This window comes from Leptinotarsa decemlineata, unplaced genomic scaffold (genome assembly GCF_025532065.1).
Source record: "Leptinotarsa decemlineata unplaced genomic scaffold, Ldec_3_MD MMD2_tig00000882_RagTag_RagTag, whole genome shotgun sequence".
In the NCBI taxonomy this organism is placed as follows: domain Eukaryota; kingdom Metazoa; phylum Arthropoda; class Insecta; order Coleoptera; family Chrysomelidae; genus Leptinotarsa; species Leptinotarsa decemlineata.
Window position 1 is genome coordinate 7,061,597 of NW_027412556.1, and position 27,917 is coordinate 7,089,513.

Sequence of the window (27,917 nt, forward strand, 5' to 3'; positions counted from 1 at the left end):
ATCAAGTAAACAAGTACAGTGTATTCAAACTTGGAATGAAAATTTGGAAATCGTACTAAAATTGAACTTTTCATATTTGTCTTTTCAAGGGTTGCCAACAGTACGAAATGCCTCTTATTTTGTTCGAAATTTTTAGTAATCTAAAAATTGACATATGTTTAAATTATCTGTTTCTGTCAAAGTCTTTTCTCATAGATTTAACATTTATTTCATTAATTAATTATGTCAGAATCTAACAAAATTTCCACAAATTTAATGACTAAAACAGCTTTACCCTTGTATTTTGGGTAGGTTGTAACAGCAGAATTATCCACTTTCAACTAGATGAATTAGGTAGCAGCATTCAGTATGATTCACAGACTATTGAATTTTCCTCTTTCAGAAAGCAATTTTCAAAGAGAACTGATTTTCATTAAAAATATTGCTGTCAACAACGATTTCGAGGTGGATATTATTGATTTAAATATCTCTGAAAATTGCAGAAAAAAGCTCTGAACCAGTTGTATCCAGTTTCAAATAATGAAACTAAACATTATGTGACTCGTAACTAACTTTGGTGATCCTACTAATAATATCGCACGGTTTTTAAAAAGCAAAGAACTGGACATAACAAATAATAACTTGAGTAAATTCTTCAAAAGCAATAAAGATAGAACTCCAGTGTCGGCTAGATCGTGAGTATAGTAGTAAACTTGTGGTTCTTGTCCAAAATTTAATTTCGGACAAACCGGAAGAACTGTTCCAAAAGAATAAAAGAGCACATAAGTAGTTTATTGAAGGGAAAGACCGATTCAACATTTGCCAATCATCTTTCGACAGAGGGGGGGATTGCGACGTATTTCATTTGAAAGAGAAAGATTCTGAACTCCATCTTTTGGAATGTTTGCAAATCAATAGATGTAGGAATTCGGGATTATTGCTCAATGACCAAACAGATTTGAATTGTTTCCCTTAATTTTACTATAAAACCATGATACAGAATTTGTTCAGTCAGTATTGTGACGCCTGAGAATGCTATTGTATAGCGAAACATGTTGCGGTTTTTTTTTAAATGTTAGATGAATTCTTGCGAAAAAAATCAAGTCGAGCCATTCGAACTAACGATGTTTGCATACCGAGTCACGTGCACTACCAATACGTCAATTGCTTAGACAAATATGAAACATGTATGCACCTTGAAATGAAAAACATTCATCATTCAATAAAATGTATTCCTGGAAAAGTGGAAACGTACAGCACATATTTTGAATAATTCCTGAGAACAAGGTTCAAAACTTCATATAATTGAAAAATATCTAACAGAAAAAAATATAAATAACAATGACAGATGGTGGGTAAAATACATTTTAAAAATATTTTCATCATTCTACATTGTCATAACATGATAAAAAAAAATTAAAAATAAAGTACGGCACAATCTAAAGATGTTTTTAGGCCGCTAACCTAAAATTTTGTAGATACGCTTATTTGAAAAAAAAAAAAACAATACTTCTACATTTAAATAAAAGTACTTGAATGATGTTCGTTCATGAAGTGACAGAGAAATATACAGATGAAACAGTAGTTGATATCATGAGTAACGACTAACAAGTCACGAAGATATTGAAATTCCAGTAAAATCGACCCAAATTGTGCCATACTTTTCGTAGTTGAGCAGTTATTTCCACAAATCATAGTCCCAACATCACAGCCAGAGTGTCCATTTGCTTAGTCGAACCAGCAGCTGCTTGCCGAACACTCATTTCCCAAGTATCAAGAACATGCGACACAGAAAAATACTGGGGAAGTTTCTTAATTCTCGAAAATAGGTTGATTTGAACTTTCGATAAAAATTCGGTAGCGTTGTATTCGTTCGGAGCTACACTACAAGTAGGTGACATTTTTGGATAATCCTCCGGTACAACCAACGAAATAGGCGGGACGCACGGGAGATGTTTGTCGTCTAACCAACAAATCAGTTGGATAGATTTCGAGCCCGGTTGTTGATTTGGATCCAGTGAAACCTTGAATTTGGGGTCCAGGCGAGCGATTTCCCCTTGAAGGACGTCTGGAATATCACCTGTGGGTTCCTCAACTTTGATTTTCTTCAGTGGTGGTACCAACCTGAAATTAAAATGGACTTGGTAATTAAAGCCACAACTGATTGGTCAGTTTTCATAATAAAACATTACGTGTTTACAGAACTTGAGGCACGAATATTAGAATATTACTGGAGTTTTTTACGTTATTTTCAACACCTCAACACGTGTTTCAATAACCAAGTGATCATCTTCAAGATAAAGATTAAACTCCAGGAATATTCATTACTACATCAAAGGTTCCAAACAGTGCATCACAAGCACAAATATTAGGTTGTTGCAAAAGTTTTGTTTGCTTCAATGTCATGAGTTTTGTTTTCATTTTTGCTTCTCTTTAGCTCATTATATATGATGCCGAAACAGCCCGAAAAATTAACCAGGTATTTAACAATAATTACGCACTGTTTGACGTTGGTTTGCGAAATTTCGTTCCGTATATTATGGCCTCGAAGATGAGCCCCGAAGTGGTCGACCTACAGTAATCCAGGTCCACACAGGTCAGGTATGTCAACAGAAACTTCTCTATGTCGGGTAGAAAAAGTAGAACATACTTACAAAAACAAGGAAGTACTTTTAGCTGCTTTCTTGGACATTGAGGGCGCATTTCACAATACGTCGTTAGAATCAATCATCCAGGCGTCGAGGAGAAGAGGGATCGACAAGACAAGCTGTAGGTGGATAGACTGCATGCTTAGGGGAAGATTGGTATAAACAACCATCATGGGGGAAACAGTCGTGGCACGGGTAACAAGGGGCTGTCCTCAGGCGGGGTTCTATCCCCTCTGTTATGGAGCCTTGTAATGGACGAGCTATTATGTCTCTTGGACCACAATAGGTATAAAGCACTGGGCTATACAGACGACTTAGTTATCTTAGTCCAGGGTAAATATAATAATGTAGTGAAGAGATGCATGCAGCAAGCCCTGAATATTATAACATAATGGACCGAAGAAGAAGGGCTTAACATAAACCCATCCAAATCGACCATAGTAGCATTCACCAAGAGGACTAAAAAGGAGGGTCTCGGACCTCTAAAACTTCGAGGTGAAGAAATACAAGTGTCGGGGAGGTTAAATATCTGGGAGTAATTCTAGATTCCAAACTGACCTGGAACCTTGGACAGGATAAAGAGGAAAGAAACATGGGGGCTAAAACCAGACATGGGATATTGGCTATACACGATGGTGGTTAAACCCATGATAACATACGCATCTCTGGTCTGGTGGCCAAAGATAAAGCAGGCGACCGCCATCAACAAACTAGGCAAGGTGCAAACCTGACAAACCTGAAGGTGACATCAAAACTGGTCTGGGAATGCCATGAACAACTGACTGAACTTGCAAACAGGAACAAATTAACTTTGTACTGGGTGTCAGGGGAATTCAGGAATCACAGATAATGATAAAATTGATGAATGCACTAGACACGGATCATCAACTTCATATATAGGTCCTGAACCAGCTCTGGGGGTACCAAAATCATTGATACGAAACCAGATTAGGACATGGACCAATAAAAAGCAAACAGAGTACTGGACAAAAGTACCTGGCAACAAACACAGTGGAACCTTCATTAGGTAACCGTCCGACAAAAGAACCGAAGAACTACTTCAATTTAGTAGGGATCGGCTCAGAATAATTACAGGGTTACTAACCGGTCATTATTCGCTTAGAGGACACTTGAATAAAATGGGGCTGTACAACGGAGACCTCAGCTTCAGATTATGCACTGAATCACACAAGCCAGGCAATATATGGACGTACGAAATTACATCCAGAAGAATATAACGAACATCCAACACAGAACCTGTACAAACTAGTACAGGGAACGAGACTGATGGAATGGTTGTCATGAGAAGATGGGAGAATAAACGCAATAAGCCCAAGAAGCTGCAGTCTTTTCTGGTGACTTGGACTAAATGGATAAGTCGGACAGCTCCCAAGGACCCTGGTGGAGACTGACCCATTACAAATGGAGCGTGGGATGGTGAAAAAACTGGGCGTCAGCTCCCATGCGATTTTTGATGGTTTAAAACGTATTGGGAAGGTCAAAGAGCTTGCAAAGTCGGTGCCCCACAATTTGAACAATCGACAGAAATTGTCACCTTTCAATGTCTGTTTTTCTTTGCTTTTACGCAATCAAAACGATTCTTTTTGAATCGGATCGTCATGTGTGATGATTGATTGATAATATGTTTATTGTATAAGAATAACATTTTTGTTACAAACACAATGTCATAAATAAATATCAATACAAACATGAAATATAAGATGTGAAGTATAAAATGTAAATGATTTAAATAAAATATAAACTATATATACATACATATGTAAAGGTTACATGACAAGAACTAGGACAACGAATGAAAATATGTTTTTCACACACAGTACAATCGCATTTTCCACACATTCTAAGTTACAGGGCATCGTCAAAATATTCTTGTAGGTCATAATAGGCTTTATCACCTAATAGTTTTGTACATTTCTTTCTGAATATGATAAAAGGAGTCTCTTTGATTTCATTGGGAAGTTTATTGTATATCCTAATTCCATTATATATCAACTAGTTTTGAACCAAACATGTTTCTGGAATTGGTAAATTCAGTTCATTTGACCGCCTTGTGTGGTATGTGGCTGTAGCTGTAGATTCATAGTTCTCTCTATTTTTGTGTATAATTGACACGGTTTCCAATGTAAATATAGAAATGACCGTAAGGATTCTATTTTCTCGAAAAAGGGGTTTACATATATCCCGACATTTCGCTTCACATAAGTACCTGATAGCCCTTTTCTGCAAGACAAGTGGATCCTCTATGACAACAAGAAACGTTCAGGACCTAAGCACCATAGTTACTGTATGGTAGTCAGCGGCTGGCATTATTTACTTCAACTTTCTGCAACCTCTGGCCAAACCATTACAGCAGAGTCCTATATTGTGAGAATATCGATGAAATGCGCCGAAAATTGCATCAGCAGCAGCCGGCACTAGTCAACAGAAGAGGTCCGATCCTGCTCCACGACAACGCCCGTCAGCACGTTTCACAAAATTAAACCAATTGCCTCACCCACCATACTCCCCAGACCTCTCGCCAACAGACTTCCATCAATAATTCTCACTCATAGAATCTTCGCCAATCAGGACCGTGCGAAAACGGCCTTCGTCGTCTTCATCGAATCCCACGCTCTTCTATGGTTTACCGTTTCAAAAGCCCTGCTTAGGTCAGAGTCATTTTGACTATCAGTAAGGGAATTTATAATTTCTAGAAAGGTACTGAGCCATGAATTGAAACAGTCATCAACGATCCTTGCCAATTGGCTTTGCATACAAACATTGCAATACTGTTCCTTCATTTTTAGAAACTGGAATAGATTTTGACGATTTCATTTTCACAGGATATTTTTCAGTACAAATTGTTCGTAATTATATGGAACATAGAAACTGAGTTATAATCTTATTGATTATCCTGATTTACTAACCCAGCAGAATTTCAAGGTACCGCAAATCGCTAATGGGAACAATTCAAGTTTCTGAGAACAAATGTTCTCACAAAATCACCAATCAGCACAAGGTGTAATAATTGTAATGAGATTTGTAACACTTGATGCAAATTGAGCCGGTAATATGAATGTATGGAATTTTACTTGTTTGCATTTCACTGCACTTAAAGTTGGTCTGGAATAAGAGATAAATTATACTCGTTCAATTTTGATGAAAAAAATCTGTTCAAAATCTGTTTTTCTGTTAACCAGCTGTCACTCCCCTACGAATGACAATTCTCAAGAGTAGAAACTTGTGCGAGCTAAGGACTAACGAGTTCTTACCTTTTAACTTATGATTGCTAACACGGGTTGGACGATAGCAAGTGAAAATCGATTGTCCAGCCTGCGGCTTGAACCACCGATTCGCACAGCGGTCGATTGAGCGGGTGGAGCAAAGTACCCACATCGAACCGACCACCTACATCTACGGCCATTAACCGGATGTTTATATTACTTGCGTACTAGAGAACAAATGATCAAATTCATGTTGGAGAAGAAAGAGTAGTTTCAGCTGTGGAATAAGTTTATTTTTATGGCTGTGACACTTCAGTGCCTTCGTATAAATCATTGCTTTATGAAGATTAACATCTGTAGAACATCTGTATCAGTGTTTGTTTAATATACTATTCTAACAACATTCTATCTCTAGATGATCAAAACCAATTTACGGAGTTCTATAATTATCTTTTAATCGCTTTTGATGAGTCATTCCCCGTGAAAAAGTTGAAACATAAAAAAAATGGCTCACTGAGGGCATAAAAACTTCATCCATAAATTTACGATGTCTACATTATTTGAGAAAATTTACAAATGACAATGAATTTCACAATTATTTCTTGAAATATCATTCAATTTACAGGCACACTATTAAACTTGCTAAAGAAATCCACTATAAAAATAAAATAATTCAAGCTGAAAACAAAAGTAAAGAAACTTGGCAAATAATTAATGACCTCAGGGGTCACCAGTGCAAGATAAATGAAATACCTATTTCCCCGGATATTTTAAACAATTACTTTTGTACAATTTCTAATCAGCTTAGTAATAGTCTAAATCCCATAGAAGATCTTTTTATTCATATAAAATATCATCAAATTAATGAAACTTTCATTTTGTATGACAGTGATCTCCAAGAACTGAAATTAACTATTTCAAATATTAAAAATAAGAAAACATCCGGTATTGATGAAATATCAATCCGTATTATAGAAAGTCTACTTGATGAAACATTATCAATTCTGGTTCACCTGATTAATAAATCTTTCCATATTGGTCTATTTCCTCACCAACTTAAAACCTCTGTAATAATTCCATTATTTAAAGGAGGGGACCCCGAAGTTTCAGCCAACTACCGTCCAATTGCCATCATTCCCACTATTGCGAAAATAATAGAAAAATTAGTGAAAAATAGACTCCTTAACTTTTTAGAAAAGCACAAAGTTATAAGTACTGCACAATTTGGATTCCAAAATAAAAGAAATACAACTGATGCAATTTTTCACACACTTTTTGAAATTTACACTGGAATCAATGGTGGCGAAGGGGTTGCGGCAGTGTTTTGTGATCTGTCTAAAGCATTTGATTGGGTTGATCATAAAATTCTGCTGCAAAAACTTCACTACTATGGTTTCAGGGGTCTTTCCTACCAGTGGATTCAATCATACATATCAAAAAGAAAACAAATGGTCAAAACTACAGAATGCTCGGGTATGGAAAAAGTCAATTGCGGGGTTCCTCAGGGCTCCGTCCTCGGACCAATTCTATTCCTACTTTACATAAATGATTTAACATACATCAAAATCTCGGGCAAATTCACTCTATTTGCCGATGACATCTCTATTATTTGGCATAATAAAGACACTGATGTTCTCAAAATACAAGTTGAGAACGATTTAACAAAAGTCTTCATCTGGTGTGAATCGAATCGTCTCTCATTCAATATACAGAAAACCAATTTGATGACTTTCAAATGTAATTTTGATGACTTAAATATTAACTCGAAGAATATTGGAAATATAGGTACTGTGAAAACACTGGGAATACTAATTGATGATAGACTTAAATTTGATAATCACTTGACTGTTCTTAAAAAAAATTATCTTCCGGTTGCTATGCAGTTAGCTAAAATTGTATATTATTCATTATTTGAATCACACTTAAGATATGGCATTCCATTTTGGGGCAGTTGCTGTAATTTTCTGTTCAATAGCATATTCATTTTACAAAAACGTGCCATTAGGTACATGTGTAAAGCTAAATTTAACGACCACTGTAAACCTCTATTTAAATCTCATAAAATTCTAACTGTAGTAGCATTGTATATTTTAGAAACGGTACTTATTGTAAAAAAACATTTGAATAAATTTGGTTCAAATTCTTCACATTACATAACTTGGCAAAGTAATGACATCAAACTCCCACTGCCTACCACGTCTCTTGTATATGACTCTTTTATCTACAAAGGTGGCAAAATATATAATCACTTACCACTTGCAATAAAAACCATTGGATCCTTCTATAAATTCAAAAGTGCAGTAAAAAATCTATTATTAGACAGAGCCTATTACAGTCTGAATGAATACTTTAGTGAAACACTAGAATAATCCTTATTTAATTTCCATATGTCGCATAGTGTTGCTCATCTTTTATTATGTATAGTTGTGTAGATTTATATAGTATCAAGTGTGACATGTTACCTTTTATTAGCAAGTTTAATTGTTGTTGACATATTTTCTCTGGTATCAGTGCTATGTATATTTTATATATTTTTTTTTTTAATTTTTTTAACTTTGTAACCATGATGTTATTCATGAACAATAAAGTACTTTTCTCTCTCTCTCTCTCTATTCTATTAGTCTACTAATTGTATATGCTGTCGTTGTATTCTATTTACTTATACTTATTCATAACTGTAAACTTCATTATATTTGTCTTGTATTACTCCTATTAGACAATAAACCCTTTTTTTAAGATTATCAGTTCTCAAGTTCCATACGTACTTTATTTCTGGTCCAAAGAGTGCATCAAGAGTAGGTCCAAAAGTGCGATGCAAAGTATGATTTATGACAGGGCTGTGAAGATTGCTGTTGATCGCATCTAATAAAGCGTGGAAAACATGAGGTTCCTTGGATTGCGTCTGGGGTGTGGAAGCGGGTCCGGTTCCGTCTCCTCTTCGAAAATCTATCTTTTCCAATACTATTTCACATTTTTTCAAAATATCCAAAGGCGTTCTCTGCTGATGAGGATTCGATAGTATCTCTAGAAGTTTCTTCATTTTGCTCAAGTTTTCTCCATCTGAAATCAATCAATGAATTCTCAATCTGTAAGACTGTTTTTCCGTTAACCAGCTGTCGCACCCCTACGAATGACAACTCTCAGAAGTCAAAACTTGTGCGAGATAGGGATCAACGAGGTCTTACTTTTAACGTGTGATTCCTAACACGGGTTGGACATAGCAATTGAAAATCGATCTTTCAGACTAGGGGTTGAACCACCAACCAACACGGCAGTCAATTCGAGTGAGTGAATAAAGCACCCACGTCGAACCTCCTGGCTACCGACCGACCGAAATTAAATCAAACATCAAAGGAAATGATGAATATATACAAAAAATAAGGGGTGGTAGGAAAGGGTAAAGTTTTATTACATGGGCTGAAAGTTTCGGGCCTAACACATAGATGGCACTAGTCTTATTGTAGTTACCGTCTTTTGAGTTAGTATCAACTTTCAAAGAAAGCTGTTGAAATTTCATGATATTCGACTCATAAGTTTGTGAGTTATTGTGCTAAGAGTGACACTACTTTTGTTATTTTCAAACAGTAGATTAAAAACAATTTCGTGTTTTAACTTTACACTGCTTCTTTATGTAAAAAAGTACCGTTTTTTATAAGGACTCCTCTCCATCAGAAACAACAATTAAACTTTGGTTTGCTGACTTCAAACGTAGTCGAAGAGACACCGATGATGCAGAACACAGTGGACGTCCACATGAGGCAGTAACACCAGAAAACATAAAATAAATCCACAAAATCATTTTGAATGATCGAAAAGTGAAGTGGCTTGAGTTAGCTGATATTGTAAAGATATCAAAAGAACGTGTTCACTTTATATTGCATGAGCATTTGACTATGAGAAAGCTCTGTTCAAAGTGGGTGCCACGCGAGATCACTGTTAACCAAAAACAAGAATGTTTTGATGATTCTGAGCAGTGTTTGTCTTGTTTGAACATAACAAAACAGAATTTTTGCATCGATATCTGTTCAATCTGTTTTAAAATCTGTTTTTCCTTTAATCAGCTGTCGCCCCCATACGAACGACAACTCTCAGAAGTTGAGAAACTTGTGCGAGCTAAGGACTAACGAGGATGACAATGGATGAAACATGGATCCATCCCTTCACTCCGGAATCGAAACGATCGTCATCAGAGTGGAGAGCAACTGGTGAAACTCGTCCAAAGTGCCCGAAAGCACACCAATTTTGCAAGGTGTAATATTCATTGACTATCTTGACAACAGAGAATATTATATAGAGTTATTGGAGCGTTTGAGGGCTAAAATTGCAAAATACGACCGCATAAGGCAAAGAAAAAAATTTTGTTTCATCAAGACAAGCACTGTGTCACAAGTCAATCAAAACAATGACAAAACTACATGAATTTTACTTCTCGAATTGCGCCCACATCCACCGTATTCGCCAGATTTGGCTCCCAGCGACTACTGGCTCTTGGCAGACCTCAAAAAAAATGCTCACATGTAAGAAATTTCGCTTGAATGAAGAGGTCATTGCTGAAAATGAGGCCTATTCTGAGGCAAAAATAAATAGTTCTACAAAACTAGTATTGAAATGTTAGAGCGGAGCTGGAATGATTGTGGGGCACTTGATGGAGATTACGTTGATGAATAAAACCAATTTTGAATAAAAAAAAGCGCTTTTCTCTTTCTTCTCTGGAAGACTTTCATCAAGTCCATGTTGCAATCACCAATTTCATGTATGTAGATGTGAATTTCTCCTCAATAAACTAACTTTTTATTTGTCTTGCTTGCCCGAGCACAAACAACTTTCAAATATTAATTTTACCTTCATTTCCCATTCTTGCTATCATTTTCCTCAGCGGCTCGATATATTTGCTCAACTGCCTGACCTTATCTCTGTACGCCTGATCGTCTATCATCGAAGATCCCCCCCCTAACGGACTCGGATTGGGCTGTCCGGGTGTATTCAAAGAACTCCCAGGGCTAGGCGCCATACCGACAGACCTTGGAGGGCCTCCCATCATGCTCATTGGAGCTCCCGGAGAAGGTGCCAGAACAGGCGATGCAACCGGAGGCTGACTTCCCAAACCAGCTGGTGATTGGACAGACGGAGATGTACTTTGGTTGAACATCTGATTCGGTGTAGGTTGGCGTGGAAAATTAGGATTGATCTGGTTAATTATCATCGATTGAGGTTTTTGCTGCCCCATCTGAGACATACTACCTGCAATTTGGAATGATATTTCACTTTTATTTGTGGAATACGAATTTAAGGATGATGTTTTTCAATCAAAAAATTATTACTTACATGTACTAAGTGGAATTTTATTGATTATGGGTCACAACTAATAATGAAACTTGAATATAAAAATAAAGGGATTAAAAATATAATATCATATATTTCAATCTTAAGTGAGTTCAATGGCAATCATCCCTTCTCTGTAATGATTTTTAAGGTTGAGAAAATGAAATAAATTAGTTCAGATTGCAATACTCCATTTTGTATTTAGAGATCTGAGTGAAAATATATGTCCATCGCTTTATTAGTTTACTTCGTATTGCACTTTCAACTAGACTTCATCATTTGCCTGTTGGTGGTGTTTATATATCGCAATGAAAGTCTCCGGATGCCGATAGAGAACTATCTTGAAGCGACGCGACATCTAGAACAATCGAGAAGCCCAAATAGAGTTGAGCGCGATCTTGGCAAAGAAGCGGCGTGTGTGTCGTGTACGTCGTCTATCTTGTGTCGTCTGTGCCGTGTCGTCTATATCTTGCATCGTCCGTCTTTTTGTGTCGTGTGTGTGTCGTCTGTGCCGTGTATCTTGTGCGTATGTGTCTTGTTTATCTTGTGTAGTCTGTCTTTTGTGTCTTCTGTGTCGTCCGTGTCTTGTATCGTTTGTGTTTTGTGTCGTCCGTGGCTTGTGTCGTGTCTTGTACGTGTGTGTCGTCTGTGCCTTGTGACTTGTGTCGTCTGTGTCATGTCTTGTATGTGTGTCGTCTGTGTCATGTCTTGTACGTGTGTCTTGTGTCGTCTGTGTCTTGTGACATGGGTGTGTCGTCTGTATCTTGTGTTGTATGTGTCGTCTATGTCTTGTGTTGTACGTGTTTTGTGTCATGTATCGTCTGTGTCATGTTTCGTCTGAGTTGGCCAACCAGCGGCGGTCGGCGTTATTTTTTTCAGGGAATGATTTAGAACAATACATTCATCCGCCATTGCTGAGTAGCACATAGACTGTTAGTTAATTGAGCGTGGTCCATACAACTGCTGCCACTTTTCAAGTAATAGTTTTTGTAGTAACACATGTAATGGCTGTTAGCGTGTTTATGAGCTCATTGGCAAAGGCACATAGACTCTCTTCAGCATGATCTTGGGAGAATTAGAAGTTACACTTTTCAATTGCTATAAGCATAGAAGCAGTCAACTGCAATGACGCAAACTTACCCATCATTTGATTTTGAATTTGACTTGGCATGGTATTTCCCATTTGCATCTGCCCAGAGAGCTGCCCTGGCATCTGGTTTCCCATTTGATTTCCCATCTGATTGCCCATTTGATTTTGTATCTGACTTTGTAATTGACCGCCAAGATGGCTTGGCATTTGATTCATGCCGCTGCTTTGCATTTGCTGAAGCCTGATCTGATTTGCCATCTGGTTACTCATCTGATTTCCTCCCATTTGTCCTCCATTTGGAGGTATTCCAATATTTTGCCTATCCTGCAAAAAAAATGACAAATTTTAGCAACGAAATGTTATTGATTATCGACATTTTTCATTTTCTTCCTAAAATAGTTTTAAAGTGAATAATAATTATAACTGTGTGAAAGCTTTTTTTCGTTATTTTTATCCGTGGTCTACAGATTTTGATGACGGACGTTTCGTCTACAACTGCGGTAGACATTATCAAAAGCAATGTGGTAACCGTCGCAGTGACTAAGATGCTGGTATTCAACGCTGGTTTTATATTATTATCAGTGGACGTGATTTGATTTCTCTTCATTGGATTATATGACTTTGTTTGCGTACAATCCAGAACAGGTAGCAATATTTTATTGATGTTCATTGCCTCTTCTTTTCTATTGAAATCATCCCTGTGTTTTTGAACTTCTATTACCTCTCTATATACTCTGGGATAGTATTTTGAGTTTTATCGAGTATTACTGTATCTTCAAATGAGATAATGTGGGTGTCTTCCTTGTTGAGAGCATGTTCGGCTACAGCCGATTTTTCGGTTTGTCCGAGGCCGTGAAACCATATATGATGTAAAGAATAATAAAAAACATTCAGTACTATGTTTCGCCGAAATCAATTAATGATCATAATATACGGCAAATACAAAATATAGTTTCACAACCACACAAAAGTAATCTTGGTCATAAATTTATTCTTCATGATGGAGTTAATTTATATAACAAAATACCTAACAATATAAAAAATTGAATTATACAAAATTCAAAACTCAACTAAAAAATATATCTTGAAATAGATCGACAGTTTTGTAGTTTCACATATTTTTATTTGTTTTGTTTTTGTATTATTCTTAGTATTATTGTAGATCATGCCCAAAAGAAAGTAATGCCGGCCGCCACTGGTAACCATAAACCAAACGTGACGTAGCTAAGAGCGCGGGAATGCCCAATGTTCCCCGCCGCTCGAGAAGCAGCGAGAGTCATGCTACCGATGTCGATGGAACTTCGGCGAAAATTCTACGATGTTCGATTACGATATTTAAGCGCTGGCGGCTGGCATATCGAGACAGTTACACTATCAAGTGGAAGCTACAGTGCCGTACGCGAAGCAATCTAGGAAGGCGATAGACATTCAAATAATAGTTGAAGTGTTTGTTGTATTTAAAATGAAATAAAGTTAAGTTTGATTATTCAGTGTAGTCAATTATTGGTCAACCCACGGGGGAAAACGTAAAAGTATGTTTTTTCTTTCAATTTGTATGTTGAGTTGTCCCTACTATAAACATGTAACGCTTCTTGGGATCAATAAATTCATTCATATTATTGGCTGCGTTATGTTGATGACACGTTTGTGGTATGGCAAGATAGTGAAGAAACACTGAACAATTTTCTATCATACCTAAACTTTCTCAACCCAAAAATCCAATTAACAATGGAACGAGAAATCCTAGCAGCCTTCTTGGATGTTTTTGTGAACAGACGTGAAGATGGTACATTGAGCCACAGAGTGAATAGTGCCTGAACAAAAACTGTAACCACCATCCACAACAAAAGAGAGGGGTAATCAAAACGTTGAATAAGAGAGCACGATATATTTGTGAACCTGAGAGTCTTCCTGAGAAACTCAGTCACCTGAAAAAGGCCTTCAAAGGAAATGGGTTCAGCGAAAGAGAATTCAAGCTCATCAGCTAGGCTGGTCAAGAGAAAAGCTTTCTTTCCCTATGTCAAAAAAGTTACAGACCGGATTGGGAGAATCCAGAGAAACACGACTTGAAACCAATATTAAGGGCAACAAAAACTATCAGTCAGGTTCTAAGGACCCCTGAGAACCTTCAGCAACACTCAGGGTATACTGGATTCCTTGTAGCTGCGGGTCAGTCTACATTTAAACCACGAAAAGAAGTGTAGGGACCCGTCTCTCTAAACACAAGAGAAATTGTCGACTCGGACAAACCGACAAATCAGCTGTAGCCAAACATGTTCTCAACAAAGAAAGCACCACATTATCTCATTCGGAGATAATATATAATAATATGAATTTATTCAATTTTCAGTACAAGGATCAGTCAATAACAATTTGAACAAATTCAGGAAACCCACAAAGGACACTCGTGCGTGTACAGTAATACTCGATAAAACTCAAAATTACTATCCTAGAATAAATAGAGGCAATAAAAATTCAGAAACATAGGAATAATTTCAATATAAAATGGGTAATTTATTTTGTCATGTCATAAACACCTTAGCTTCCTCCTCCTTATTTGTACTTCCTCCTCCTTCTCCTCCCAACTTGAACTGCGTGAGTAAATAATTGACCATTTTTGACAGTTTTCTGAAACTTTTTCTATTTCCTTCCACTATTCGTTTTGCACAGTGTTTGGTTGTGAAAGTTCTCAATTGTAATTAGTATCTAAATGTATGAAAGCCCATGCTCAATCCCAGTCTTGCCAGGATCACCCTGGGCGACCCTTGGAAGCTGGCACCGAAGAAATACCTGGCGGTGACCAGGAAACCTACGCTCAACAGTAGAATTTCTGACTAGCCATTGAGAGTCTTGGCCTACGCCTGCCGATGAAAAGGAGATGTCTCATAGTGACCTGTCCACCTTCCTGGAAAGGACAGGATGGGCAATGACCTAGGACGACAACTCCTCGGGAGGATTACAACGGGTCACATGTGGCTGAAGTACTGTGAGCCTAAGGCTGTAGCTAGGGAGGATCAAGAGGGATTGATCCCTCCCGAAAGTTCTACAAGCAACGGCCGTCAAAAAATTATATCAAATACAACGATTGGCTTGTTTAAACATCACAGGAGCCATGAGAACAACACCAATCAAGGCAATGGAATTAATTACTGGTCTGTCCCCTCTGAACCAGTATGTTAAGGAGGTTGCGTTAATGGCCATGTTACGATTGCCCACGGCTGGTGTAAACCTCGAAGTAGAAATGGGTCGATTGAGGCTGAGCCTATGGCGAGAAACACTCACTGCGCAACCTCTGCTGCAGGCAACTAGTGATGCAATTGAACCCAAGTTTGTGTTTAATCAACCCTAACATGTATAATGGTTCACATGTGGCCTAAGTGCTGTGGACCTACACTCACCCTCCCTACCCAGCAGATACAGATATGAAAGCAGTACAAGAACTTTTAGCAAATAACCCCCCTTGGGTAGTTATACTTTCCCAAGTATTTCACAAACACCAACTGCAAATTACAGCATAGGCTAAAACTAATTTTTCACTCAGCTCAATTTTTTTTCTAACTTACGTACTGTTCGCCGTAGCATTTTTAGTTTATTTTCAGATTCTTAAAAAAATAAAATATTATGAAAAATGAAACTTCCTAGTACCTACCACGTAGTTAAAGGCTACATCCATTAATTTATTGAAATAAAACATTAGCTAGGAAATTGTTTGACTTTTATTCAACTTGTCTTCTGTAACTTCACCATTAACATTATGATCGAAATCAAAACTAAAATCTCATAAATGCATTTATTTCATAAAATATACACGAACAAACTAGAAATAAACGAAACAAATATGGACATATTTACAATATACTCTAATGAATTATTAATGGAAATATTGTTACGCCACGGTCGTTGCTGTATGCCACTGGTACAGCGGTCCAACAAAATATTGTATACCCAGTCTCTAGAACAAATTAAAATAGCTTTAGAACGCAAAAGCAAATATACTGGAATTCGAAGAATATACCGGAAAGTTCAAATGTGGTATATATTTCAGAGAGGAAATCAAGAAAGTGAAAAAATAATCAACTGAAATAGTAAGATGATTTTAAAGAGAAATTTAAAGTAGCTTTCAGTTCTGATTTCGAATGATTTCATGAAAAAGTAAAACATAAAAAGAGTTGAGAATAAGAGTGGCTACAGGGTAAACTTCGCCCTGTGAAGAATTACTATTTACATTGTAATTTGCTCATTGAAATCATATTATTATTGTCATTACTATTGGGAACTCGCATGGACGTAACAACACAGCACTTTTATGAATATAAATGAAAGAATTATGAATGGAATGTCATATTTTCCAAGGCAGCAGCTATTCTTTCCTTGGCCTCAACATCTCTCTGCATCAATTTCAATTTTTCCTTGTAGTAAGTCTGTTTTATGCTATTTTTCATTTGTAATATTCGAGCCATCCTCGCTTTATTTCTGATGGTTTCAGAGACCATTTGAACTGCAACTATTCTCCTTTTCCTCTTTTTTCTGGGTGGTGTTTCTTCATTATTTCCTTGTGTTACTCCGGACACATAACTTGAAGATGTGCCTGGCATGTCTTCTTGAGGTGTATCCAATTCATTTTTGGTAAACGTATCAGATGACTCATTATGATCCTGACAAAAAAAAAGAATTACTATGATTTCTGATGTTCAACTTTTAATCTCTAGACTCACAATAATATCTGACTCTTTGATATCTTCATTTTCATTAATAGATTTTTCGTCAGTTGAATCATCGTCATCGTCGTCGTCGTCGTCCTCATTTGACATATCCGATGAAGATTCACTCGTCTCGTTCCTATCCTCGACATCCTGTTCAAGATCTTGGCATGTCTGAAAGTAAAGAAGAATATAAATGAAAAATCATTATTACTTATCAAAGTTACAAATAGAAGAAGTTATCAAAATCTATTGAAAAATGTGTATCTAAAAGAATAAAAAATGGCTGAAATACACATACGAGGGGTGATCTGAAAAGTTTCCGACCTCACAAAGTTACAAGACATTTTTTCAAATTTGTTTCAACCTAGTCTCCTTTCAACTCTCCCAGCGATGCTCTCATGTCTGTAACCCGTCCAAATAGTACTCGGTGTTTTTTTCTGCAAAATAAATATTTACGGAGTTGATTGCCCCTTCTTTTGACCAAAATCTTCGAGGGAACAAAAATAAGTCACGGGGGTTAGATCTGGTGAGTAAGGCGGATGGTCAAGTAGTTCAAACCGTAATTCGTGAATTTTCGCCATGGCAATCGCTGAGGTGTGACACTTGGTAAAAGAGGATTTTTTTTTCTGCAAATGTGGCCGTTTTTCAGCAAGTTCTGCCTTCAGCAGAACTTGCTCCTGTCGCCATCACTTTCCCAGTCGATAAAACAGTTTTTGCTTTTTTTGGAGCCGGTTCTTACTTTGCATGGTGTATCCAAGTTTCATCAACAGTAATTAATAGGCGCCAAAACTTGGATTTATAGCGCCTAAACTGCGCCAACAGAGCGTTGGAAATGTTCATTCGAACATGTTTTTGGTTTAACGTGAGCAAACGCGGCACCCGACGCGCGGACAGCTTTCCCATGCCTAAATGTTGATTCGATATCTGACAAACCTCTGCTACCTCTCTCACTTTAATTTGGCGGTCGTCTAGCACCATTTGGTGAACTTTGGCGATGTTGTCGTCGGTAGTTGCAGTTTTTAGACGTCCCGAACGTTCATCGTGTCCCAAGCTCTTACGGCCATGTTTAAATTCAGCTGCCCAAAATTTCATTGTGATAAAAGATGTTGCAGAGTCCCCATAGACACAGTCCAACTCATCTTTGATTTGCTTAGGCGTATTGCCTTTAGAAACAAATATTATATAAGAGCTCGACACTCGATATTGTCCATTTTCATAAAAACACATCAACTCACTAAAACGACTGTTACATAACAACTGCGCGTCCAAAGTTGCTGAAACTTTGGTGAGTAACTGTCAACAGACTGAACAATTAAATGCTTTTATTCACGAGTGCTGCCATCTACATATTGAGGTTGAAAACTTTTCAGAACCACCCTCGTACACATATATTTGAAAAGTTTCCAAAAAATCATCAACCATCACCCTTTCTTTACATAGTTTTTAATTTTTAGGTCAATAAAGCCATACAAAACAGCAATCTAAAATAAAAATCGCTTTTCTTTTTCATAAATACTAATTGTTGTTGATGAACTACTCTCTAGTGCCCCAATACCTACCCTTGTTGGTGACTGCCGAAATTTTTCATTTTTTCAAAGGTTCTTCTGTGTAAAACCATTGTAAACTATTGTCTTCTCAGTACTTCCTTATTTTCCATATTTGGCCAGATTCTTTTCTCATTTATCATTCTCAAACAGATCGATAAGAAGTTGTAAAAAACTTTCAACACTTGCTCCTCACTCTCAAATTAAATCAGTCCCGGAACTGCTACCAAAACACCGAGTAGTCAACCGCCACAAAAAACAAAACCAATCTAAACTCGCGTGTAGAGTGTTTCTGAGTTGGTTATAATAAAATCGTTATAAAAAATATTATTAAAATATTAGAAACTATAGCCCGAACACAACGCATTTCTGATACAACACCAGACATCATTTTTTTGATCCACCACAGGTCTCATCAGTGGTGCTAGGCTGCACCACAAACGCGTTCTGGAGATTTAAGCCTCGAATATGAGCCCCGAAGTGGTCGACCTACAGTAACCCAGGACGAGGATTTGGGGACCCTGGTGGAGTCTGACCCATCACAAACGGTGCAAGGGGTGGCGGAAGAACTGGGTGTCAGCTCCCATGCGGTTTTTGATAGTTTAAAAAATATAGTGGAAATGTCAAGAAGCCCTGGTCAACAGAAGAGGTCCGATCCTGCTTCACAACAACACCCGTCCGCACGTTTCACAAATCATCGTCCGAAAATTAAACGAATTGAGCGTCGAAGTTCTGCCTCAGCCACCATACTCCCCAGACCTCTCGCCAACCGACTACCATCTTTTCAAGCACTTCGATAATTTTCTCACCGGTAGAACCTTTGCCAATCAGGACCAGGCAAAAACGGTCTTCGTCGATTTCATCAAAAACCGAGCACACAATTTTTATGCTGACGTAATTGGCAAAAGTCCACTGATTCAAATGACGCTTAGTTAGATCAAATTGTATTCAGTATTCACTGATATATTACTGTTTCAAGTAGACTCATAAAAATGAGTCGACAACCTAATATTATTGTCCCCAACACACGTACAAAAACCATCAAATACACAGAATTCATTGGTTGCTTTATGAATATCATCTCCCAAATCTGAGACATAAATCAAGGTACAATCTGTTGAGGAAGACTTTTGAAAAATCATTTCTGAACTTTATCTGGCTAGACGTTTTTCAATTAAGCAAACTATGGTTTACAACAAAACGTGTGTCCCAGCAGTCCCCTCTAAAATTATCTATCTAAAGTGGCATGTCCTATCAAGTTAATGTTAGCAATAAATCCACATTAAAATACACAAAAATAAAAAGTATATTAGCTGAAAATTAGGCCTTTCCATTCAAGATACTACTTCTATGTTTTTCAATTCTTTGGGAAATAGTTTTCCCCGTTTGGCCAATACAAAGTTTTGGGCAAGAGCCACAAGTCAACTTATATACTCCTGATCTATCTGACACTGAAGTTTTGTCTTTATTGTATTTAATAAAGTTGCCTAAACTATTATTTGTTCTGCAAGCTACGTCAAAGCATTTCTTTTTTTTAAATAAATATAGTACAAAAAACTAATAAACAAGCTTTTAAAGAACATCGAACTAAAAAATTAACTTTTCAGCGTGTTTTTTAGTTTATTAAACTATATTTATTTTTCATTTTTCAAATATAGTCAGTGGGCATACTTGAAGACTGGCTATAAATCAAATTATCTATGAACAATTCGTTCAGGCCAGTCTCAACTCTTTACACTGTAGGGAGAACGAATTGTTCTTAGATAATTTCATTTTTCAGTTTCGTATGCTATAAAAGCGTTGTTTTTTAGTCTTTTTAAACTATATTTATTTTATCTAAACTTTGGGATCAATCAGCCGTATATTGTTTAGAAAAATGACGTATTAATAAAAAATTATATTTTTTTCAAATGAAGAAAAACATGTAAACTGAGTTCGAATTATATCAAGGAGGTTACGTACAGCGCCATCTGCCCGAGAATAGATGAAGCAATAATGTCGATAATTCTGTCAAATACAGATCCCGAGCATTCAAACAGAAAAGAAGAGTTGCAAACAAACAAACATACATACATACATACTGGTGAAGCTAATATAAAGCGTGTAAAAACACAAGCGATATTATTGGTGGGTTCACCAAAATATGACAATGTCCTATAGCGGAGGACGATATAGTTTCTTGAATTTAGACCTAGTCTATTGCTTGTTTTTGTAGTTTTTTTTGGAAAGAATGGTGTCGATAATAACTACCTTGTAACCGTTGTTGACCGCAATTTGTTTGATGAAACAGTAAAGACACTCCTGAAGATGCTATTATATAAAGAAAAACATGTTGCTCTTTTGTAAAAGTGTTTAGGTGAAAATCTCACAATAATGTGTTTCTTGAATTGCAAATGAATTAAAATCTACACCGATTTGAATTCGATATAAATCATCATTTTCGCATTGGAGTATTGAGTATTATTAACCGGTATCGAGGAGAATAGAGCTTTGTACTCGTATAATAAGAACAGATCATTGATAAACAGTTGAAAAGACATTCATTGACTACATCGCCTACAATAAATTGAATGTTTAACAAGCCAAGAATATTTTATAATGTGTTTTTTTCTTACATACAAAAAAGACAAACGTCATTTTCTCTTTAACCCATCAGCAGCACAATAGCCTGGAAATAACTTACACATAACTTTGGTTTCACAACACCATCCCATCTTCAGCATTTTCCCGTACTTTCGAAAACTTTTTTTCGTGAACTCTTATACAGTGCATTTCTTCAATGTCCTCCCTCCCCCTTTTATTTTTTGAACGGGTCAACTCAAAAAATTGAAATTTGGGATAATGAAATTAATGGATGAATACTTTATTTTGAAATGGAATTAACAGATGAAACTTTCAAGATGGGGGCGCTTTCTGGAAAAAAAATTAAATGGAAAGGGGGGGTCCCGTGACACATCATTTTGAAGCTCCTGACAAATACTTCACAACCCTAGAATATGAAGTCAATATCTTCACCTACTACAAAATGACGTGTAGTGCCCTACAATTTCCTTCAAATGGAGTATGGTAGGTGTTGCTAGGAGATGTGTTTGTTTAGATGATTTTGTTTAGAAAATATAATAAAGAATTAATAAAAACTTCAATCAAAAACTTTTTTAAAAAGTTTTAAAAACTACAATTGGTGACCCCAAGAAGTGAATAGTTCTTACGCATTTGATAAAACCATGGTCAAGTTACTTCAAAACCTTTCGCGAGAGCAGATAGTTAACCTACTTCAATATTTCAATGTCAATCCTGGTGGAACTGTTCCTGAAATGAAAGTAATGCTGGAGGCTGAAATTCTTAAGGAGTGTCCTGGAATGATAAATTCCCAAGACTTTGATTTCACAGAACTTCTTTGCAAAATTAGTAATCAGGAAAAATCTAAGGAATCTCAAGCAGAAGGTAGTGTTATTGAAAAGGTGAACAAGCTAGAGATTCTTTGTAATAAGCTGATTGAAAATCTCGAAAATAATAATAGAAGAATGGAAGGCATAGAAAAACTTATTCAACAAATGAGTAAAGAGTCTACACCTATACTTAATCCAGCAGTTACTACGCCTTCAACTTCCACAGAAAAAGATCGTTGTTCTATCATTCAAACTAGTCCAGACTACAGCATGGAGCCAGAAACTGAATTCAATCGTGCAAAATCTGTCACTTTACCATCCTTCTGGAAGACTGAACCCGAACTGTGGTTCAATACCATAGAAACAATTTTTAACCTAAATAGCATACACATTCCAATAAAATCAAATGTGGAAAGATACTGACAGTTTTAGATTGCAGTATTGTTAAAGAAAATTCAAATCTTTTTTCAATACAGCACAAGTGAGACTTTTGAAGAGGAATAGGTATCATCCATACAAAATTAAAATGGTACACCAATTAACTGAAGATGACCCAGATCGAAAAAAAAAAGAATTCTGCTAAATCATGACGGAAACCATTGCAAAGCATCCTACCTATCTCCACAATATTTGTTTTAGTGACGAATTTACTTTTTTTTAAACGGCAATGTTCACAGACAAAATTGCCGTTATTGGAGTGACACCAACCCTCACGTTTTCCGGAAAACACATACCCAATATCCAGAAAAAATTAACGTTTTGAATATGCTGGAAACTACTGTTGACCCTCTCATCACTGAAATCGTCGAAGCGAATCCTAATTAATTCGATATGGATATTGTATTCCAATAAGATAGAGTACCACCACATTATTCCAGATAAGTAGGAAACTACATGGATACTACTTTTCCCGGTCGTTGGATTGGCCGTCGAGATCCTACGGAATGGCCAGCCCGCTCGCCAGATTTGACACCTTTGGACATTTTTATGGGGCTATTTGAAGCACAAGGTTTACGAAACTGAACCCGCTTCAATATTGAATATACAACAGAAAATAATAAATATTTGGTATTAAAAAATGCACTGTATAGCTACTTACTACATATAAATTTTTTTTCTTGGGAAATAAAGACCTCTCATTATATGTTTTGAGTTCTGTTCCTTTCTCAGATTATAATAATACTGGAGGCCTTCAATTACCATCAATATAATCCTTCATTAATTAAAATATAATAATAAACAAAAGTAAATTAATCAGTTGCAACTCAGGTCGCATTACTATTCCAAATCATTTACATGTATTTCATCAACGTTACGACAACACTGTAAACTCCACCACATGCCAATTTTGTATAACCGTAATAAATAAACTAGGAAAATTAGGTTTACTCACCTGCATCGACATCCCACCCGTCATATTTCCTTGCATATTGCCCATCATCATTTGTTGTCCAGGACCCCTATTAAGAGTCTGTAGGAGATTCGTAGCTGTCGCTTGCTGTTGCCCTGCCATTTGACCAGGTTGAGGACCCATATTCATCAAAGGATTACGAGTGCCCTGGCTTGCTAAATTTTGAAGAGCATTTATTGGATCCGGCATTCCAGGACCTCCTTGACCAGGACCCGGCCCAGTCATTCCACCTCCCTGTTTGGTCTCTGGAAATTATAAAAAGCAGAATATATGTTTTGTCGGAAGAGCATAGAAACATTTCGTTGACAAACATTTTGTTATTGATATCTTTATTTACTATTTATTATTATTATTATTTTCCATAAATTGCGTAAACTACAAATATGAGATTAAAATTCTACATAGTACATATTATGGTTAAGGCCTTGAGTTTAAGGAAGCTATGTAGGCCATAAAAAAGATACATATATAAATCAATTAGAAGAAAATGAATATGAGCATCAATTATTAAAAGCTACTCAAATTAAAAAAATAAATAAAATATTTTTTCTAGATATATAAAATTTGAAAAGAGGATAAAGAAAATTATCACAGCATCAATCTCACAGTAATGTTAATACTACTGAAGAAGAGAAAACAGAAAAATATATACACATATATACATACATACATACATATATACACATACATAAATCTATATAACAGCATCAATCTCATAGGATCGTTAATACTATTAATACTAATGCTATGTCTGGAAATAACCACTAAATATTAAGTCCTTCAATTTCTTTTTAAAAGAGAACACTCCAAGAGTCTTCAGATAATCAGGAATTGAGTTGTAGAATTTGACGCCTTGATGTGTAATACTCTGCTGACCAGCGGAAATCTTCACAGCAGTTGTTCGTAATTGTTGCCTATTTCTGGTACTGTAGTTATTTTAGTTAACCTACAGAATCATATACAATTCCAAATGGCATATAAACAATATAAATACAAAATAGAGAATATAAGAAAAAAAAAAACAAGCACAAAACAAATTTTAGGTAGTGTATAAATTAGAAAGCGATGATAAATATTTTTATTGAATTTTGGAGTGGGTAGCAATTTGTTTGTTGCACTTCTAGTAATATAAACTGTGGGAACATAATTATGAAATGTTTTGTTTTTGAATGCATACATATATAAACTATGAAAGTATAATAATAATAATTTTATTAACCCATTATCGGTTCATAATGTACATATGGTAAGTCAATAATTGTAATATATGTTATATACATACTAAGAATAAAAATAATAGTTAGTCATAATTGAATAACAAATTAAATAATAAAGATAAAATATAAATATAAAAACATAAAATATAATGTTCGAATATTACTAAGATCTTCTGAATATATAAGGTTGATATGATCTTTTTTTCTTCAAAATTATTTTCAGAATATAGTTCTATATTACGTTCAGTTTTTGCAAGGAACTCTTATACATTGCTCCCCACATCAGAATACCAAACCAAAAAAGTGATTCAGCTAGAGATTTGTAAATTAATATGAGTATGTTTTTCAAAAGAAACTTTTGTAGCTGGTGGAATTTATATATAAGCTTCCCCACTTTGTCAGATAATCAACATCCCTATTCCAGTTTAATTATGCCCAAATTATGTCAATAATTATGCCCAAATACTTGACCACGTTTATTTCTTTGATTTTTTTTAATTTCAAAAATGTTTCGGCTTCTGCTATTGCTGATGAACTTTATTGAAAACTTTTATTCCATTATATATAATAGAGTCCTTTACGAGACTTGATGTTGGAATAGGAATTTTCAACTGATATGCCTGTCTTTTGAAGTGAACTATTCGAGAAAAATACTAATTCTTGTCTACCTTACCATACCTTACCTTTATAAGCTAAACTCACTACCAATCATAATCCTCATATTTCCATAAATTCACTGAAACTAGTACTTTATCTGTTGGACAGAATATGACTTCATTGGAGCGATAAAAACAATAACAAAACATAAAGGAAAACATAGTGCTAAACAAAAAACCAACACACCCAAACCAAAAAATACTATCAACAATACAGGGTCATTGATAGAAAACTTTTTGGCAGCTAAAAATCTGAAATTCGATATTATTATCTTTAGTTTATAATAATAATCGTTTATTTAGTACAAGAAAAATTCACAGTAAAAATACAATTTTATGATGAAAAATGAGAATTGAAACTTTCTATGTTTTTCACAACTTTTATTTGTAACTAACGTTAGTTAGAGGTAAAAAACATAGAAAGTTCCAATTCATGATGATTTCCTACCACGTAGTAAAGGCTACATCCATCAATTTATTGACAATTACATGAGGTAATTGAAAGATATGGCATATTTAGTACATATATAAATTAAATTTTTTAATAAGTGAAACAGAACAGAAACGAAGAAAATCTGTTTTCAGTTCATGAATAAAAACTAGAGTTTGATACAAACAGAATTCAGTATTATTATTACAGGGATAAGTTTTGAATTTTGTCCAAAAACACTGTCGCATGATCATCGCTCAGGAATTGTTGAATGACGTCAACTGCAATCCAGATTTGCTCAAAAGGGTCATAACTGGTGAAGAATGATGGGTATATGGTTATGACATGGAAATCAATATCCTATTGTCCCGAAGGAAGAGCTCAGGGATACCAAGACTAAAAAAAGCATACCAAGTTCAATCAAGTGTCAAGGTTTTGCTCTCTGTTTCCTTCAGTTACCATGGCATAGTGCATCAGGATTTCTTGCCACACGGTCATAAGTCAATAAGGAGTATCATCTAGAAGTTATGTGTCGTTTGCGAGAAGCAATATGAAGAAAACGTCTGGTATTGTGAAAAAACAATTGGTGCTTTTGCATCACGATAATGCATCTGCTCCCTCGTCATTGCCTGTTCGTAATTTTTTGGCCAAAAACGACACTGTAATCATGCCTCAGCCACCGTATCCACCAGATTTGGCCCACTGCGACTTTTTCCTGTTCCCAAGATTGAAGAGATTCATGAAAGGACAGCGTTTTGCGACGATTGAGAAGATTAAAACTGAATAGACGAGAGAGCACAAGGACCAAAAAGTGCATATCAGAATTGCTTTGAGGATGGAAAAAACGCTGGCACGAGTGTGTTATATCTGAGGGGGACTACTTTGAAGGGGACAAAATAGAAATTGCTGAATAAATAAATATTTTTTTGCGAAAAATGAAAATTCACCTCATTTTTTGTTTGATTTGAAATTTATTTTCTTCTTTTTAGTATGTATGAGTGAAAGCTTCCTGAAAATGTTTTCTACTTGTATTTTTATTACTGATTATGTCAGCTCTACATTCTTTATTATACTCACTGATTTCTCGAACATGCAAAATTAGTCGTGCAACAAATCCAAGGTACTCTTCTTTCGTTTTAGCTTTCTGAAAAACATGGTTTTCCATTTCAAGGCTATTTCTTGCCGTAGTCATTCCAGAAGTACGTATTGCCTCATCGCTAAAATAAATAATATATAAACCCTAATTAGAAACTCAGATACAGGATTTTTTCCATTGTAATATGTGTAAGTCTATTTGTTCTTGGACAAGGCGTTCTCAGTGCCTTCATGTAAAATCTATTTATGTCATGTTTTCTTATCATCTAAATAAGTCTGAAGACTGTATCAAGCAGAGATACATACGTTTAATAAAATGAATATTCTGAAATAGAATCTCGGAACATTCATCTCTCCGAACGTACCAAGCAGTAGGTTCTGGTAAATGCCCGTCATGGTATTAGCCAGTAGTTCATTCCAAATAGTCTGAATAAGGTTTACAGTGTTACATCTTGGCTGAGTGTAGAAGTAATACAACTGTATTTTCATCTACTTGTTCAGCAAGTGTGAAGATGAAACTCTGTGGCAAAAGTTGAGTGAAAGGTAGTTTTTCTTGTTCCATGTTTTATTCTATAATGACCGACTGTTTGTGTGACACAGTATTCTTAACACATCATCAGCATATTCAAAAGGGTAAATAGAAACTCCTTAGATTCACTATATTGAACATCATATCACCCACATAGAAGATGTAAAGTATAGTTGAAATACCTTCTTTTGAGGGTTGCTTTAATATGGTTAATGGAAACCGAATTTTGAATCTATTAAAAAAAAATGTTAGTTCGAAGAACTTTTGAAATATCGCACAGTGTTTAAATTTCTGCGATATTGCAATGGAACATTCATTTGTTGCTTTTCCTTCAATATCGTATCACATTATAAAATAATCTGTTTACTTACATTTTAGCAACAATACTTTGTCTAAAAGAATTTGTTCTCCAACAATTCTCATCTGCCATGATTTCCGAAATGTTCTCAATTTTGAATGAAAAAGAAGGTAAAAAATTACGATACCTTCACTTTAAACGATACATAAGAAAATTTTCAATTGAAATACATAAACAATAAACATAGAACAAGAACAAAAACACTACTAAAGTCATAGCGATAGCGCCCCAGCCATAGACATGATAACATAGACTAGGCACAGTAGAATGCTACGAAACCCAGTAGTCGTACTAGCCCCAATTTTTAGTAATAAATCACAGA

The 27,917-nt window shown here is 35.8% G+C and overlaps 1 protein-coding gene across 3 annotated transcripts; it reads right to left on the bottom strand.

The window, feature by feature from the left end:
* Nucleotides 1-1,194: 1,194 nt before the first annotated feature.
* LOC111503780 (mediator complex subunit 15) lies at nucleotides 1,195-27,793 on the bottom strand. Of its 3 annotated transcripts, XM_023158179.2 has the most exons (7): nucleotides 27,609-27,793; nucleotides 26,691-26,830; nucleotides 23,293-23,555; nucleotides 12,314-12,587; nucleotides 10,694-11,092; nucleotides 8,617-8,911; nucleotides 1,195-2,103 (listed from the first exon to the last, which is right to left on the bottom strand). In XM_023158179.2, the coding sequence occupies exons 1-7, from the start codon at nucleotides 27,665-27,667 to the stop codon at nucleotides 1,671-1,673; spliced, it is 1,863 nt and encodes a 620-aa protein (XP_023013947.2). In that variant the 5' UTR covers nucleotides 27,668-27,793; the 3' UTR covers nucleotides 1,195-1,670. The 3 variants fall into 3 exon arrangements, with proteins under 3 accessions (XP_023013947.2, XP_023013948.2, XP_023013949.2); XM_023158180.2 differs by lacking the exons at nucleotides 26,691-26,830; nucleotides 27,609-27,793 and adding an exon at nucleotides 25,211-25,361; XM_023158181.2 differs by lacking the exons at nucleotides 26,691-26,830; nucleotides 27,609-27,793 and adding an exon at nucleotides 25,206-25,314.
* Nucleotides 27,794-27,917: the final 124 nt, after the last annotated feature.

Excerpts from the sequence above, each read along its gene's own strand:
- LOC111503780 (XM_023158179.2), bottom strand. The coding sequence starts at position 27,667 with ATGGCAGATGAGAATTGTTGGAGAACAAATTCTTTTAGACAAAGTATT. Across the intron at positions 26,831-27,608 it reads CAAAGTATTGTTGCTAAAAT|CGATGAGGCAATACGTACTT; the intron begins GTAAGTAAACAG and ends TATTTATTTTAG. Across the intron at positions 8,912-10,693 it reads AGCAAGAATGGGAAATGAAG|ATGGAGAAAACTTGAGCAAA; the intron begins GTAAAATTAATA and ends GATTGATTTCAG.